The sequence below is a fragment of the Ranitomeya imitator genome, chromosome 2, assembly GCF_032444005.1.
Source record: "Ranitomeya imitator isolate aRanImi1 chromosome 2, aRanImi1.pri, whole genome shotgun sequence".
Classification (NCBI taxonomy): Eukaryota; Metazoa; Chordata; class Amphibia; order Anura; family Dendrobatidae; genus Ranitomeya; species Ranitomeya imitator.
Genome location: NC_091283.1, coordinates 299,393,633 through 299,411,369, shown reverse-complemented (window position 1 = coordinate 299,411,369; position 17,737 = coordinate 299,393,633). Strand labels below are relative to the sequence as shown.

The 17,737-nt window shown below is 46.8% G+C and overlaps 1 protein-coding gene across 1 annotated transcript in view; it reads left to right on the top strand.

The window, feature by feature from the left end:
- The first annotated feature begins 216 nt into the window (after nt 1-216).
- Nucleotides 217-17,737, top strand: part of LOC138663339 (zinc finger protein 585A-like) — an 83,295-nt gene continuing 65,774 nt past the window's right edge. The window contains exons 1-6 of the mRNA XM_069749516.1: nt 217-419; nt 1,919-2,068; nt 2,198-2,377; nt 2,461-2,584; nt 2,664-2,761; nt 11,890-11,980. Of these exons, the coding sequence (XP_069605617.1) occupies nt 1,991-2,068; nt 2,198-2,377; nt 2,461-2,584; nt 2,664-2,761; nt 11,890-11,980 (571 nt within the window). The 5' untranslated portion in view covers nt 217-419; nt 1,919-1,990. The remainder of the gene's footprint in view (nt 420-1,918; nt 2,069-2,197; nt 2,378-2,460; nt 2,585-2,663; nt 2,762-11,889; nt 11,981-17,737) is intronic.

Here is a 17,737-nt window from a genome sequence, read left to right as displayed (position 1 = left end):
ACACCTCGTACACACACGGCTCTGCTCCGTACACCTCGTACACACACAGCTCTGCCACATCCACACTGTAAACCCCTCCTGACCCCACACATAAACTTCCCCTCATCCAGCACCATGACAACCAGCACAGCAGAGTCCTGCATACACTGAGGCCCTGATCATGTGACCCCTGACTCCTCCCCTCCTGTGACCTCATCACAGGTCCTGTGTGCACAGAGCAGCCGTGGAAATCTCAGGCCTTGGTGGTCTCCCCCAACTTCTGCTCTTTCTCCTCCTTTTCTTGCAGGGGCCGCAGTGGATTTCATCCTAGATCCATAGATCCGAATAGAGGAGCGATGTTCCTTCAGTCTGATGGTAATTGATGGTGATATTTGTACAACCTCCACTTTACCAAGTAAATCCCACCAGGACTGTAGCAGGTAAAGACCCCAATATCCACAGGTGTCCCTTCTAATGGGGGGGAAAGTACCAAAGAAAACCCATCATATCCTGAGAAAAAGAAACTACATGGAGACGTTGGTATCTAATATCTCCTGTCTTGGTTCTTACAAAAAAAATCTACATAATTGTCTACGGGTCACTTCCGTCTTTCTGTCTGTCTTTCTGTCACGGATATTCATTGGTCGCGGCCTCTGTCATGGAAATCCAAGTCGCTGATTGGTCGCGGCAAAACAGCCACGACCAATCAGCGACTGGCACAGTTCGGAAGAAAATGGCCGCTCCTTACTCCCCGCAGTCAGTGCCCGGCGCCCGCATACCCCCCTCCAGTCACCACTCACACAGTGTTAATGCCGGCGGTAACGGACCGCGTTATGCCGTGGGTAACGCACTCCGTAAACGCTACTATTAACCCTGTGTGTCCCCAACTTTTTACTATTGATGTTGCCTATGTGGCATCAATAGTAAAAAGATCTAATGTTAAAAATAATTTAAAAACCTGCTATTCTCACCCTCCTTCGTCCGACGATGCGCTCGTGCCTGCCGCCTGCCTTTACCGTTCCTCGCGACGCCCCGGTGACCGCTCCATGCATTGCGATCTCGCGAGATGATGACGTAGCTGTCTCGCGAGACCGCTGTGTTATACTCTAATTGGCTGTGCTATATTTCTCTGCTGTATCTGTGCATCATGTATCGTGGTATGTATTAAAGAGGAGGGCCCACTGAGACTCTTTCTCCCAGGGCCCTCAAAAACCTGGAGCCGGCCCTGGCTTCACTGATTGTTCATGCCCGGCCGCGAACAATCAGCGACAGGCGCAGTCTGCCCACAAATTGGCGCTGAGTTTGAACCACGCTTCGCTAATTGGTCACGGCCTGCCAAATCCTTTGTATAAATTGCATTATTCTGAAAACTTCATAAATAAACTACATACATATTCTAGAATACCCGATGCGTTAGAATCGGGCCACCATCTAGTCTCTTATAAAAGCCTCAAACTTCTGTGTGTGAATCAGACCTGAGATCTAACGTGATAGAAGATTCCAGTGCGGGGAAGACGGGAAACCTTCATATAGACGGCCGGTGGTGATGGAGTCAGTGATGGACTCTGGACAAATCTGTTTCTAGAGCCGTAGTAGAAGATGAAGATGTCGTCCTCATCATGAAGTAGTTATTTCTCCTGTCACGTGTAATGAATATCTCCTGCAGTATTGCTAATGCCGATTCCAGTGTCGGTAAATGAGACGAGAATTAGCGTTATGGAAGATGAGTCTATGAGGAACGTATTCAGCTGCCGACTCCGAGGAATAAACTGCTTGTTGTCTGTGGCCTAAATATATAGGATTTATTAGTAGATGTAAAGAAGAAAACTAAATACTGTAAAATAATAAATCTCCTCATATGTTTCCCTTATTATTTCCAGTAATTGTATTATTACACAGAATTCTTTATGATGTTACATCGGCTCATCTTCTCGTTCAGGTCTCTACAATATCGGATCCTCTCAGTGAAGATCTTCTTTATAAGAGAATTTTCCTGATTTACCCATCAAAGATGGATATGGACAGAGACAAGATGGCGGAGAGGATATTACACCTCACCCTAGAGATCCTCTTCCGGCTTACTGGAGAGGTGAGAGATTCTGATGACGTCACATTACATCATTCTTATCTATGGGAATAACAGATGGACAGAACTGGAGAGGTGAGGACTCAGGAAATGTCTGTAGTGAGATTTATTAATGTGTCTCTCCATAACCAGAATTACACAGTAGTGAAGAAGACCTCTAGTGAGCGCTGTCAGGACCCTGTGTCTGAGGGATGGGGAAGACCCCTGAGCCCAATCACAGGGCCTCCACCTCACCCCCTGATACATGAGGACATCAATGACCAGAAGATCCTAGAACTCATCTACAAGATGATTGAGCTGCTGACTGGAGAGGTGACACTGCTGGGAATACTGGGACATTATACAGTTATGCTATGAAGGGATCGGGGGGATGACGGTATCATTGTATGTGTCAGATTCCTATAAGGTGTCAGGATGTCTCCGTCTATTTTTCCATGGAGGAGTGGGAGTATTTAGAAGGACACAAAGATCTGTACAAGAACGTCATGATGGAGATTCCTCAGCCCCTCACATCACCAGGTAATAGGACTAAATACACACGGCCTATAATTATCTGTATGTAAAGAATGAATTCAGTCCCTGTATGTGTTTCCTCCAGATCTATCCAGTAAGAGGACAACACCAGAGAGATGTCCCCGTCCTCTTCTTCCACAGGACTGTAAGCAAGAAGATCCCAATGCTCCTCAGGATCATCAGGTAGATGGAGAGAAGGTTTCAGGATATCTCTCCTATGATGTGTAGATGGCGGAGAAGGTCTGGTTCTGGGTTATTCCAAGTCAAATGAACCAATGAATATTACCACTAGATTTTTAATTCTTTTGAGAATTTGTTCTTTGGTAATACTGTGTTAGGGGATGCAAAATGTGAGGAAGAAAAATTCTATACATTTTAGTTTCTTTCTCGCCTCATTGGGGGACACAGGTAACCATGGGTGTATGCTGTTGTCACTTTGAGGCTGACACTATGCAAATAGAGAAGAAGTAACTCCTCACTGGCAGTATACACCCTCCGACAGGCACCAGGCAACTCAGTTTTTGCTTAGTGTCTGTAGGAGTCGGACCTGGATCTAACCCCAGATCTGCATTTCTTTTACAGGGATTCGTTTCGTTTATTAACTTTTTCCCTTTCTTTTTCAGACTTTTTTTCTTCAGGGTAACAGGGTGCAGTTTTTCTCACCCTGTTTTCCCCACTTTGAGCGACCGAGAGAGCAGTGTGGTATCACCCACATCGCACCCTCTCGGACCCGCTGGGCAGGACTTGTCCCCTGTCACCCTTTCGGGTGTTCAGGTTGACCTCTTCTCGGTGGCCAGTCCTGCTCGTTTCCCCTCCTCATCCCTCTCCTCGGAGTGGACTGTGAGGAAGACAGCGGTCACTTCCAGTGACCCTCTCCCCCTGGTTATGGGTCGACGCCGTCTTCTGCGCCGGAGAGTTCGTGGCATGGGAAGGAGGACTTCTTCCAGGACCCCCTTCAACCAGGGATCCTGATGGTTCCTCATCTCCAGGTAGGGAGTCTTCAATCAACAAACCCCCAGCCCCCCACTCACCCTTCCTTCCCCCACCCTGCCCGACAGCGATCTCCATAGATCTTACCAGGCTTCCTTTTGATAGGGGAGAGGGCCGCATTTTCAGGTGCCGGGATGCGCTAACACAGGGAAAGGGATCACATAACGCTGGCATTTTTCCTTCCTTTTATTTAAACTTGCAGGCGCGCGAACCCGCCATGTTTTTCTATCTCTCCCGGCTTTTCTCCTTCATTTGTCGCTTGCTCGCCCTCTTGTGGCGGCCGGCATTATTGCGACTGGGAATTTTTCAGCGGTCTGGGGGCGTTTCTTCTATCCCCCCTTTGGCGCCTGTCCACGCCCACAGCATCGCACGGTCTCCCCGCTTTTTCTGTTGCTTCCTGCTCCCTGTCAGCGTCTGCTCACCGCGTGGGACACAGGATTCTCGGGGGAACACAGGCACCTGCGGCTACCGCTGTCGCTGTTTTTCAGCAGGCTCAGCGCTACCTCTCCCTCGGGCTCAACTCCTCCCAGCAGTACTTCTCCGCACCTGGACAAGGTAATATCCACCTATGTCCGACCCCACCCCGTCCTTTGCCACTACGGCCATCCATTACGCCTGCGCTCACTGTAAGAAAAAGTGGGCCTCAGGTCAGTCTTCACCTTTCTGCCCGTCCTGCGTTCCTTCCACCATGTCAGTCCCTCAGGAAGCTCCTAGGTCTCGGGATGAGTGCACCCCCCTCCCCCGGAGTGGGCTGTTGCTATGTCTCAATCAGTGTCTGACCTGACTAAGGTTTCTCAGTCCCTGGTCCAGGCACTTGAACGTATCCCGCTTCTCTCTAATGCCACCAGTGCCAGTTCCCCTATCTGCCAGTTCCCCCTCCTCGCAGGCGGACGTCAGGTCTGACCTATCCTCTCTGTCGGAATCTGACTCTGATGCAGATCAGACTTCCAGAACACAGGAGATGGTTGATAGCCTTATTTCAGCTATCATTCAGACGCTTGATCTTAAGGAGGATGAAGCGAGCTCTCAGGACGTCTCCGTTGCGTTTAAACGGATTATACGTCCCTCTAGGTTTTTTCCTAATCACAGGGAGTTTGACAACACTACCTCCACACACTGGGAAAACCCTGGCAAACGTTTCCCTGGCAGGAAACAGCTTGACGTGTTATACCCTTTTCACTCCGACCTTGTCTCCAAATGGTCTGAGTCTCCTAAGGTCGACCCGCCCGTCTCCAGGCTATCCTCGCAGACGGTTCTGTCTATCCCGGACTCGGCTTCCCTTAAAGGGACACTGTCACCTGAATTTGGAGGGAACAATCTTCAGCCATGGAGGCGGAGTTTTTGATTCACCCTTTCCTTACCCGCTAGCTGCATGCTGGCTGCAATATTGGATTGAAGTTCATTCTCTGTCCTCCATAGTACACGCCTGCGCAAGGTAATCTTGCCTTGCACAGGCGTGTACTATGGAGGACAGAGAATGAACTTCAATCCAATATTGCAGACAGCATGCAGCCAGCGTGTAAGGAAAGGGTGAATCAAAAACCCCAAAACCCCGCCTCCATGGCTGAAGATTGTTCCCTCCAAATTCAGGTGACAGTGTCCCTTTAAGAACCCCACGGACAGGCAAATCAAGGCATTAGCAAAATCAGCATTTGAGACTTCCAGAGCCTCCCTCTGCCCTAGTTTCGCTTCGTCCTGGGTAGCCAAGGCTGTGTCAGCCTGGGCCAGAACCCTGCGCAGGAGCATTTTGGTCTCTACTCCTGCTGAGGAACTGTCTGATTTGGCGGATCAGATTTCTCTTGCAGGAAAATACCTCATGAATGCCTCCCTTGATGCAGCGGCCTGCTCCACCAGGGCTAACAGCAACATTGTGGCCATTCGCCGGATTCTATGGCTAAAGGCGTGGAACGCTGACCCCGCTTCTAAAAAATCTCTCACTGGTCTGCCCTTCCAGGGTTCTAGACTCTTCGGCACGCAGCTGGATCAAATGATCTCGGACGCTACAGGTGGTAAGAGTACCTCCTTACCCCAGTCCAAGCCGAAACGTCCCTTCAACCGGAGGGGCCCCCAGTCCTTTCGTCCCTTTCGGTCTTTCGCCTCATCAGGAAACCCCAACCAGGACCGTTCTTCCTCGCAAGGAGACCGAAGAAAACCTTCTTTCAGGCCTCCACTGCGCTGGAGGGCTAAGAGCCACCCCGCAAGACCATCTGGATCTCGGGGCCACAGGTTCTCTAATAAATGATGGGTCGCCCCCACCTGGAAACCTCTCCAAGGTGGGAGGCTGACTTCTCCTGTTCTCAGAGGTTTGGCTATCAGTAGTCAACGACGCCTGGGTCAGGGAGATAGAATTTTCTTCGCCCCCAGGAAGACGTTTCCTGCTCTCTCGTCCTCCCAAATAGCCGTCCCACCTCTCAGGACTTCTCTAGGTTGTCGATTCGCTCCTCGCCTCGGGAGTCGTAGTTCCGGTGCCTCATCGCAAGTGGTTTTTGGGTTTTTACTCAAACCTGTTCATGGTTCCGAAAAAGGACCGCTCTCTCCGTCCAATTTTGGATCTCAAGCAGCTGAACCGCCATCTCCGGATTCGGCGTTTTAGGATGGAATCTTTACGCTCAGTGATCGCGTCCATGGAACCGGGAGAGTTTCTGTGTTCCGTGGATATCCGAGATGCGTACGTTCACGTCCCTATTTGCGTACGACATCAGAGATTCCTCCGGTTCGTGATCCAAGGTCATCACTATCAGTTCACGGCCCTCCCTTTCGGTCTGGCGTCTGCGCCCAGGGTCTTTACGAAGGTCATGGCAGCTTACTCTGGACACGCTTCTTCGCCCCGGCTGGATAATCAATTACCAGAAGTCTTCCCTGATTCCAACTCAGCGGTTGGAATTCCTGGGCATGGAATTCGACACCTCTCAGTCTCAGGTCTTTCTTCCCAAGGAGAAGTTCCTTTCTCTTCGTCGGAGGGTCAGAGCACTAAAGAGCCCGAATCCCCCGTCTCTCCGCTTCGCCATGAGGGTTCTGGGAAAGATGGTCGCCTCCATGGAAGCGGTCCCCTATGCCCAGTTCAACTCTCGTCCCCTCCAGCTGGCCCTTCTGTTAGCCTGGGACAAGAATCCACTTTCTCTGGATCGCCCGTTCCGCCTTTCTCCCAGAGTGAAACAGTCCCTCTCTTGGTGGACACTGTCCAACTCCATGCTGTGCGGGAGGTCATTTCTCCCTCCCCGCTGGCAGGTGATCACCACTGACGCCAGCCTCCAAGGTTGGGGAGCAGTTTTTCTCCACCTTATGGCCCAGGGCCGCTGGACTGCTCAGGAGGCATGCCTCCCTATCAATCTCTTGGAAATCAGAGCCATCTTTCTAGCCCTCATCAGCTGGGAGTCTCTCCTTTCAGGGAAACCGGTCCGCATTCAGTCGGACAACGCCACGGCCGTGGCTTACATAAACCATCAGGGAGGGACTCGCAGCACAGAAGTCATGGCGGAAGTGGCAAAAATCCTGCGTTGGGCGGAGGGTCACTGTTATGACCTAGTGGTCAGGACACAATGGACCTAGTGGTTAAGAGCACACGGAATGACCTGATAGTTTCTGATAATAAGGACGAGCTCTGGGACGTGGGAACTCTGCTGACCGCAATCCCTAATCCTATCAAACACACTAGAAATAGCCGTGGATTGCGCCTAACGCTCCCTATGCAACTCGGCACAGCCTAAGAAACTAGCTAGCCCTGAAGATAGAAAAATAAAGCCTACCTTGCCTCAGAGAAATTCCCCAAAGGAAAAGGCAGCCCCCCACATATAATGACTGTGAGTAAAGATGAAAATACAAACATAGAGATGAAATAGATTTAGCAAAGTGAGGCCCGACTTACTGAACAGACCGAGGATAGGAAAGGTTACTTTGCGGTAGCACAAAAACCTTCAAAAAGACCACGCAGAGGGCGCAAAAAGACCCTCCGCACCGACTCACGGTGCAGAGTCGCTCCCTCTGCGTCCCAGAGCTACCAGCACGCAAGACGACAATAAAATAGCAAGCTGGACAGAAAAATAGCAAACCCAAGAAATACAAGCTGGAACTTAGCTTGAGCTGGGAAGACAGGTCACAAGAACGATCCAGGAGAGAACTAGACCAATACTGGAACATTGACAGGTGGCGTGGAGCAAAAATCTAAGTGGAGTTAAATAGAGCGGCAGCTAACGAATTAACCTCGTCACCTGTGGAAGGAAACTCAGAAACACCCACCAGAGGAATTCCATGGACAGAACCAGCCGAAGTACCATTCATTACCACAGGAGGGAGCCCGACAACAGAATTCACAACAGGTCACGTTCCCTCTCTGTCAGCCATCCACATCCCAGGGGTGGACAATTTGGAAGCCGACTTTCTAAGTCGCCAGGGCATCGTGGCTGGCGAGTGGTCTCTTCTCCCCGCAATCTTCAGCCAGATTTTTCAGCGGTGGGGTGTCCCAGACGTCGACCTGATGGCCTCCCGGGCAAACCACAAGGTTCCCCAGTATGTCTCCAGATCTCGGGGTCCGATGGCAATCGGATGCGACGCTCTCGTGATCCCGTGGACCCAGTTCCAGATACCCTATCTGTTCCCACCTCTCCCCTTGATCCCAAGGGTCGTAAAGAAGATCAAGACAGAAGGGGTCCCCGTACTCTTATTAGCTCCAGATTGGCCTCGCAGGGCCTGGTATGCAGAACTGGTGAATATGCTATCTGACGTTCCGTGGAGGCTTCCGGATCGTCCGGACCTTCTTTCGCAGGACCCCTCTTCCACCCGAATTCTCGGTCTCTGAATTTAACGGTATGGCCTTTGAGGCCGCGGTCCTGAAGGACGCGGGTTTTTCTCATAGTGTAATCCAGACTATAAGGGCGAGAAAACCGGCTTCCTCGCGTATTTACCACAGGTGTTGGAAGGCTTTTTTCCGGTGGTGTCAGGACAACAATCTGTTTCCTATGACCTTTTCCCTTCCATCCCTTCTCAGTTTCCTTCAAGCGGGTCTAGATTCGGGTCTTTCCCTTAGCACCTTGAAGGGTCAGATTTCCGCTCTGTCCATTCTTTTTCAAAGAGACCTGGCCTTCCTGCCTCAGGTGAGGACCTTCATCCAGGGGGTCGCTCATATAGCTCCCCCTTATCGTCCTCCTGTCGAGCCTTGGGACCTCAACCTCGTTTTGGACGCCCTCCAGCGTGCACCCTTTGAACCGATTCAGGACATTTCCTTCCCGCTTCTATCCTGGAAGGTGGCCTTTTTTCACCTCCATTAGAAGAGTGTCGGAGCTGGCGGCATTATCCTGTCGTTCTCCCTTTCTAATCCTGCATCAGGACAAAGTGGTTCTTCGTCCGGTTCCTTCCTTTCTACCAAAGGTGGTTTCGGCTTTTCACATCAATGAGGACATTGTCCTCCCTTCCTTGTGCCCTTCCCCAGTTCATCCCTTGGAGAAATCTCTTCACAAGTTGGATGTGGTCAGGGCTATCCGAATTTATCTCGCCAGAACTGCCTTTTTTCGTCAGGCCGATTCTCTGTTCATCGTCTCGGAAGGGCGGCGAAAGGGGCTCCCCGCCTCCAAGTCCACAATTGCTCGTTGGATCCGTTTGGCGGTTCTGGAGGCATACCGTGTTCAAGACAAACGGCCTCCGTCGGGGGTAAAGGCTCACTCTACCCGGGCCGTGGGAGCTTCCTGGGCAGTTAGTCACCAAGCTTCAGCCTCGCAGGTTTGCAAGGCCGCAACGTGGTCATCCATTCACACCTTTGTCAAAATCTACAAGGTGCATACTCAGGCTTCTGCGGACGCGAGCCTGGGTAGGAGGATACTGCAGGCGCCGGTTTCTGACCGGCCGACCTAACTCCTCTTTTTCTGCAGAATATCCAGCCCTAGGGACTGCTTTTGGACGTCCCATGGTTACCTGTGTCCCCCAATGAGGCGAGAGAGAAAGAGGGATTTTTGGTTCTTACCGTAAAATCTTTCTTGGAGCCTTCATTGGGGGACACAGCACCCTCCCTTGAAGTTGTACCGTGTTGGCCAACGTGCCGTTGTTGTGGGTTGGTACATAGGTTGAGTTTATATTACCTGTTCCTACTACTGCTTTTGCACCAACTGAGTTGCCTGGTGCCTGTCGGAGGTGTTGTGAATTCTGTGGCAGAGCTCCCTCCTGTGGTCACAAGTGGTACTTCGGCTGATTCTCTCTGGGAGCTTCCGTTTGTGGAGGAAAGTGGTACTGCGGCTTCTGAGTTTCCTCCCTCAGGTGATCTGGTGAGGTCGTTAGGTGCTTCTCTACTTAACTCCACCTAATGCTTTGATCCATGCTTCCTGTCAATGTTCCAGTGTTGGACTTGTTTTTCCCTGGATCATTCCTGTGGCCTGCTGCTCTGCATAGCTAAGTTCTTCTTTGCTATTTGTTTGCTATTTTTTCTGTCCAGCTTGTCTAATTGTTTTGCTGGAAGCTCTGGGACGCAAAGGGTGTACCTCCGTGCCGTTAGTTCGGTACGGAGGGTCTTTTTGCCCCCTTTGCGTGGTTTTCTTTAGGGTTTTGTGTAGACCGCAAAGTTATCTTTCCTATCCTCGCTCTGTTTAGATAGTCGGGCCTCACTTTGCTGAATCTATTTCATCCCTACGTTTGTCTTTTCATCTTAACTCACAGTCATTTTATGTGGGGGGCTGCCTTTTCCTTTGGGGTATTTCTCTGAGGCAAGGTAGGCTTATTTTCTATCTTCAGGCTAGTTAGTTTCTCAGGCTGTGTCGAGTTGCATAGGCAGAGTTAGGCGCAATCCACGGCTGCCTCTAGTGTTGTTTGGAGAGGATTAGGGATTGCGGTCTGCAGAGTTCCCACGTCTCAGAGCTCGTTCTATTATTTTGGGTTATTGTCAGATCACTGTATGTGCTCTGACCGCTATGTCCATTGTGATACTGAATTGCCTATCACAACACGGAGGGTGTATACTGCCGGGGAGGAGTTACTTTTTCTTTATTTGCATAGTGTCAGCCTCCTAGTGACAGCAGCATACACCCATGGTTACCTGTGTCCCCCACTGAAGGCTCCAAGAAAGAGATTTTAAGGTAAGAACCAAAAATCCCTCTTTTTTTAAATTAATTTTTAATGTTGTTGAAAAAATGTGAATTTCTGGGAAAAACACACTTCAACTTAGAACAGTAGAGGATTCCAACAGATATGTCATGAGTATCTTTGTTAATATTTTACCCTTGCGGAGTCAAACGCAAACTTTCAAAACGCATTTTCAAAAAATCAATATGAAATAAAATGAGCAGAAAACCCACATGTGCCTCCTATGCTCCTGGCCACATCTGGACCAAAATTCAAGTTGGGCTCTCAATGGGACCATACTTAAATAAAGAAAAAAAACAAAGAATACCCTTATAATATGAACAGCGTCCATTCAAAAATCTTGAATTCAGATCTGTTTGGCCCGGGATCTAATAGTGTAGGGTCTAGGTTTTCCAAATAAAACTCATGTTTTTTAGACATTAGAAGGGATAGTTCTACTGATCCTTCACACGGCCAACAGCTGACTGCACCGTGAGATGAGCTTTATAAACGCGCAAATCTTCCCGCTCAAACTGCTCTCCACCAATCCAGTCACATCTCCCCAATCCCCAGTAACGGGAAGGCTTGCGAGCCACATCCAGCACTCGCAACACTCACAGTAGAGACACCCAGAGCCCCCATTGCTTGCCCACACAAATCACACTGGGGCACTATAACAAGATGCCGGGGTTCCTACCTTACCCCCGCTCCGATCTGCACTACTATGAGGGGCTACTCACAAAAGTTACTCTTCATAGCTGATTGCTAGACCTGGTGCTAATGCACCAAGCTGGGAGACCATTGCGGGCCACACATCATTTTTAATTATTTATTTATTTTTTTTAAATTGCGCATCAAAATTTTGATTTTGGCTAATCTTATGATCTATCAAATTAAACCCTGTACCGTTCTAAACAAAATGTCCTGTCCAATATCTTTATCTTATTTGTAATACAAGATATGATGAAAAATGTAACATTATACAAGCCCAAAATTCAGACTTTCTTAAAACTTTAGAAATCTATAAAATTTAATGGAGATAAAAATGTAAATTCACTGAAATGGCCCTAAAAAAATAAATAAAATAAAAATCTAAAGACATGAGGTAAAAATAATATTCAGATTGGGGTTACTTGACATGGAATTACCCTGCTCAGTCTTGTTTTATCCACCAGTATTATATGTTTTGTACTTGTGTAATGAGAATGGTGGAGATGGCAGGATTAGAGCTGATCATAGACTTCTCCATCTGTCTGTGACTTTTACAATATTTGTTTCAGGGTGAAGATCTGACCCATATTAATACTACAGAGACATATGTGATGGGTGATGAGTGGTGTAAAGAGGAGACTCCTACATATGACTACCCAGGTGAGTAGTGACCACTAAATGCAGAGACGTCACAGATTCTTCTCAGTATAGGAAAAATCAGCCGCACTCAAATGGTTGAAAGTTCTGCAAACTGTGTAGTTTCTTTATTAACATGAACAATAAACATCACCAGGTGCTTTTTTTTGAAGGTAAATAGGTGGCGGACTATTCAAATCAGGTAACGTTTCGACCCAACCGGGTCTTTATCAAAACCTCACTGTAAAACAGATGTAAACATATAAGTGAACTGTACATATATACATGTAATATATTAAAAAGAACCGAAAGAAAGGAAAACAACAACAAAAACAACAATAACTTCCGGTCCAAGATTTACAATGGTACTTATTGACAGCTGTAACATCAGTAATCTGTCCCAGACAATTACAAAAACACACTGTGAAGACCATATTATTGGGATGGAAAGTCCCAAATTTGCAGGTAGGAGTAGGGCTATTACGGAGAAACAATCATATAGAGCACATGTACATGTCTAAAGCAGGATAACCAGGTGTAGCGATCAAGTCGCTGATGTAACATACTGACCTTATGCCAAAGAGGTAGGGGGAAGAAGAGAGAGCCGAGTTCCCATAGGGCTAAGGGAAAGCAGAAGGAAGGGAGAGAAAAAAAAAAAAAGGAATGAGAAAACAAATAGTAAAACATGTAGACCACTGGAAGGAAGAGGAGAGAGACTTTGTATTTACCAGCTCCGGTGAAGTTGTGTGAAAGCGTGTCCGCCTGGTGGGTGATGTAGGAGCAAATGTGCAGGACAGCGGGTATTTATCCGAAGGGCCCGTATGGCAATATCCGGGTGTGCGCAGTACAGTGCGCAGTGGCTATAGGTGGAAACGAGGCTAGGAACGCTGTGCATCCTGACAGAGTCTGCGCTGTGGCTGCTGAGGGCCATAGAGTAGATAGAGGTATGCGCCAACAGCGTAGTGATACGGCGCATGCGCAGTGCGCTCGGGGAGCTAGTACGGTGATACGTAGATCTGCGCAGTGGCTATTGGTGGAAGGGAGGCTGGGTATGGGATGGGTCCTGAGGGAGCCTACGCTATGACTGGGACAACAGCAGGCTAGATCGGAGTCTGCGTAACTAGCGTGGAGGTACAGCGCATGCGTAGTGCGCCAAGGGAGCGTGTATGTTGATGCTAGCAAGGGAATGTAAGGGAGCGTGTACAATGTAGATGCAGGAAAAGGGAAGACGGGAAAGGGAAGCTGGGAACCAGGTGTATGTGTGTCTGATAATGGTGCAGATGTAGGTGGGTAAGCAGGAGTGTCACAAAGTTGTAGCGAAAGATGAGAAAAGAGAAATGAGAGAAAGTACAGATCAGAAAAAGAAAAGGAGAAATGGAAAAAGAAAAGGAAAAATAAATCAGAAAAAAATAAGAGAAAAATATATAATAATGAAAGAATGAGGAGAGAGGAAGTTGTGTACTCTTTAAGTAAGGGGAGTTATGCCTGTTCCAAGAAAGACTGAGGGTATATACTCACTCCAGTAGGAATGAGAGATGAAGAATAAGGAGTTGTACATAAATGTAAAAAAGTAATAAATAAAAATAAAAATTAAAGCCATATATGAAAATAATGCACTAAAGAAAAAGACCAAACGAGGAAAGAAAGAACTAAAAGGCAAAAAAAAGAAAAAAAAAACAAAAAGAAAAAGAAAAAAAGCAAACGCATAAATGGTGAAAAAAAACGGAAAAAATAGCAAAAGATAAACAACAAGAAAATTTAGAAAAATAAAATTAGGCAAAAAAACGGGGATAAAAAGGGGGAAAAAACTAAAAATAAAGAATAAAAACAAAATAAAAGGAAAAAACGAACAAAAAGAAAAAAAATTAAAATAAAAAATTCTCTAAAAAAGAAAATATTAAAGGAAAAGAGAAAAATGTTCCAGCTTCTTGATAAAATGTAAAACTTTAATCCATCATATGAGATAGTAGAAGACACACTCCTGGGACAATGCCATATCACAAGTGAAGAAAGCTACGCGTTTCGACCATACGGTCTTTGTCACAGCTGTCCCAGGAGTGTGTCTTCTACTATCTCATATGATGGATTAAAGTTTTACATTTTATCAAGAAGCTGGAACATTTTTCTCTTTTACTTGGATTTGCACTACGTCGAGTCAGGACGAAGTTCCGTGCTCCTTGCACATATCGGTGAGCTGGCTTTTTTCTTTCTTTGTACTTAAAAATATTAAAGGGACTTACCCAGATAAGCCGAATTGAAGACAAGAAAACCAAAAAAATTCGTATAATGCTTGCTCATGAGCTCTGATGAGAGGAGGAAGGGTGGAGACAAAAAGAATGACATAGGTTAAAAAAGTGACCTTGATCGGAGAACCTGGAGAACCTGAGGCGGATATAGTTACAACATATCAAAGTTACGTATAGAACAATCTACTCAACTAAAAGGTCAAATCTAATTCCCTGTTGAGGCCTTTGGGGGCCATAGTCTGTAGCGTATAGATCCAAAAGGATTCCCTTTCTTTCAGCAGTTTAACGTGATCACCCCCACGTCTGGGTTTTTCTACCCTTTCTATCACCTAGTAACGGAGTTGGGAAACGGAATGGTTGGCCAGAGAAAAGTGGTGTGGAAGTGGGAGCCAAGTTTTTTTTCAGCCTAATTGTAGATTTGTGGCTTGAAATTCTGTCCCGCACATGCTGTGTGGTCTCACCTATATAAAGGAGGCCACATGGGCATTTAATAAGATACACCACAAAGTTGGTTTCACAAGTGTAAAAGCCATTAATTTTAAATCTCCTGCCTGTGTGTGGATGTAAGAACTCACTTGATTTGATAACATTGGCACAACAGGCGCAACTCAAGCATGGGAATGTGCCCATTCTCTGTGAGCCTAAGAATTGTTGTTTAGTGAGACTGCCAATGTCGGTCCTGACCAGGGAGTCTTTGTAGTCCCTAGGTCTGCGTTTGCACATCAGTGCGGGTGTTTGAAAGGATACTATTTGTGGGTAGGCTTCTGAAAGGAGAGGCCAGTGCTTGTTGATGGTTTTGTAGATCAGTGGCATGATGGGGTGATGTGTATGTACGAAAGGAATCCGTTCGGGTTTAGAAATGCGGGATATACAAGGAGGGCTGTTGTGAATTCCGTTCTGGAGCTCCCTCCTGTGGTTGCTAATGGTATTTTTGTGAGTTCTTCCCTTGGGCTCCCTCTGGTGGTTTCAAGTGGAACTGCTGCTCCTTTAGGTAGCTGTAGCAGCTGCCTTCACTAATCGCCTTGCCTGGGTTTGTTATTTAAACCTGCTCTGGGCTTTAGTCCATGCCTGCTGTCAATGTTCTTGGTTGGATTTGGTTCTCTCCTTGGAATTCTCATATGGCCAGTCCTTGTCTGCAAAAGATAAGTTTTTGCTAGTTTTTGTTTGTCCATTTGTTTGGACTCTATTGCCCTGCAAATACAGGTCCTTCTCAAAAAATTAGCATATAGTGTTAAATTTCATTATTTACCATAATGTAATGATTACAATTAAACTTTCATATATTATAGATTCATTATCCACCAACTGAAATTTGTCAGGTCTTTTATTGTTTTAATACTGATGATTTTGGCATACAACTCCTGATAACCCAAAAAACCTGTCTCAATAAATTAGCATATTTCACCCATCCAATCAAATAAAAGTGTTTTTTAATAACAAACAAAAAAACCATCAAATAATAATGTTCAGTTATGCACTCAATACTTGGTCGGGAATCCTTTGGCAGAAATAACTGCTTCAATGCGGCGTGGCATGGAGGCAATCAGCCTGTGACACTGCTGAGATGTTATGGAGGCCCAGGATGCTTCAATAGCGGCCTTAAGCTCATCCAGAGTGTTGGGTCTTGCGTCTCTCAACTTTCTCTTCACAATATCCCACAGATTCTCTATGGGGTTCAGGTCAGGAGAGTTGGCAGGCCAATTGAGCACAGTAATACCATGGTCCGTAAACCATTTACCAGTGGTTTTGGCACTGTGAGCAGGTGCCAGGTCGTGCTGAAAAATGAAATCTTCATCTCCATAAAGCATTTCAGCCGATGGAAGCATGAAGTGCTCCAAAATTTCCTGATAGCTAGCTACATTGACCCTGCCCTTGATGAAACACAGTGGACCAACACCAGCAGCTGACATGGCACCCCACACCATCACTGACTGTGGGTACTTGACACTGGACTTCAGGCATTTTGGCATTTCCTTCTCCCCAGTCTTCCTCCAGACTCTGGCACCTTGATTTCCGAATGACATGCAAAATTTGCTTTCATCAGAAAAAAGTACTTGGGACCACTTAGCAACAGTCCAGTGCTGCTTCTCTGTAGCCCAGGTCAGGCGCCTCTGCCGCTGTTTATGGTTCAAAAGTGGCTTTACCTGGGGAATGCGGCACCTGTAGCCCATTTCCTGCACACGCCTGTGCACGGTGGCTCTGGATGTTTCCACACCAGACTCAGTCCACTGCTTCCTCAGGTTCCCCAAGGTCTGGAATCGGTCCTTCTCCACAATCTTCCTCAGGGTCCGGTCTCCTCTTCTCGTTGTACAGCGTTTTCTGCCACATTGTTTCCTTCCAACAGACTTACCATTGAGGTGCCTTGATACAGCACTCTGGGAACAGCCTATTTGTTGAGAAATTTCTTTCTGGGTCTTACCCTCTTGCTTGAGGGTGTCAATGATGGCCTTCTTGACATCTGTCAGGTCGCTAGTCTTACCCATGATGGGGGTTTTGAGTAATGAACCAGGCAGGGAGTTTATAAAAGCCTCAGGTATCTTTTGCATGTGTTTAGAGTTAATTAGTTGATTCAGAAGATTAGGGTAATAGGTCGTTTAGAGAACCTTTTCTTGATATGCTAATTTATTGAGACAGGTTTTTTGGGTTATCAGGAGTTGTATGCCAAAATCATCAGTATTAAAACAATAAAAGACCTGACAAATTTCAGTTGGTGGATAATGAATCTATAATATATGAAAGTTTAATTGTAATCATTACATTATGGTAAATAATGAAATTTAACACTATATGCTAATTTTTTGAGAAGGACCTGTATGTCTCTTTTTGTCCAGCTTGTCACTATGTCTTATTCAGGCTAGCTGGAAGCTCTGGGAAAGCAGATTTGCCCCTCCACACCGTGAGTCGGTGTGGAGTTCATTTTTGTAAACTCTGTGTGGATTTTGTAGTTTTTTATACTGACCGCACAGTATCCTTTTCTCTCTGTCTATCTAGTTTAGTATTGGCCTCCTTTGCTGAATTCTGATTTCATTTTTGTGTACGTCATGTCCCTCTCCATTCACAGTCAATATTTGTGGGGGGCTATCTTTCCTTTTGGGGGTTTTCTCTAAGGCAAGATAGTTTACTATTTCCTTCTTTAGGGGTAGTATTGAAAGATAGGAGACAAAAAAAGCGCAAATAGGGTCTTATCCCCAGGATTGTTCTTAATCAATTGTGAGAGAACTGCTCACCTGGTAGTACACAGTACAAGCGTGTAGTTGTCAGCTGCTGCAGATCCACAGGTCGGCGTTGCGACCTCTCAGAACCGTTATAATAAATGAAATGTGGATTACATCTGCGCTGCTGCGACAAATAATAGATCCAGATATACTGTTAGGGTGTTCGGGTGGTTTATTCAACGCGTTTCGAAGCTCAAAGGCTTCTTCAGGAAGTTTCCACACAAAGATATCTTTGTGTGGAAACTTCCTGAAGAAGAAGCCTTTGAGCTTCGAAACGCGTTGAATAAACCACCCGAACACCCTAACAGTATATCTGGATC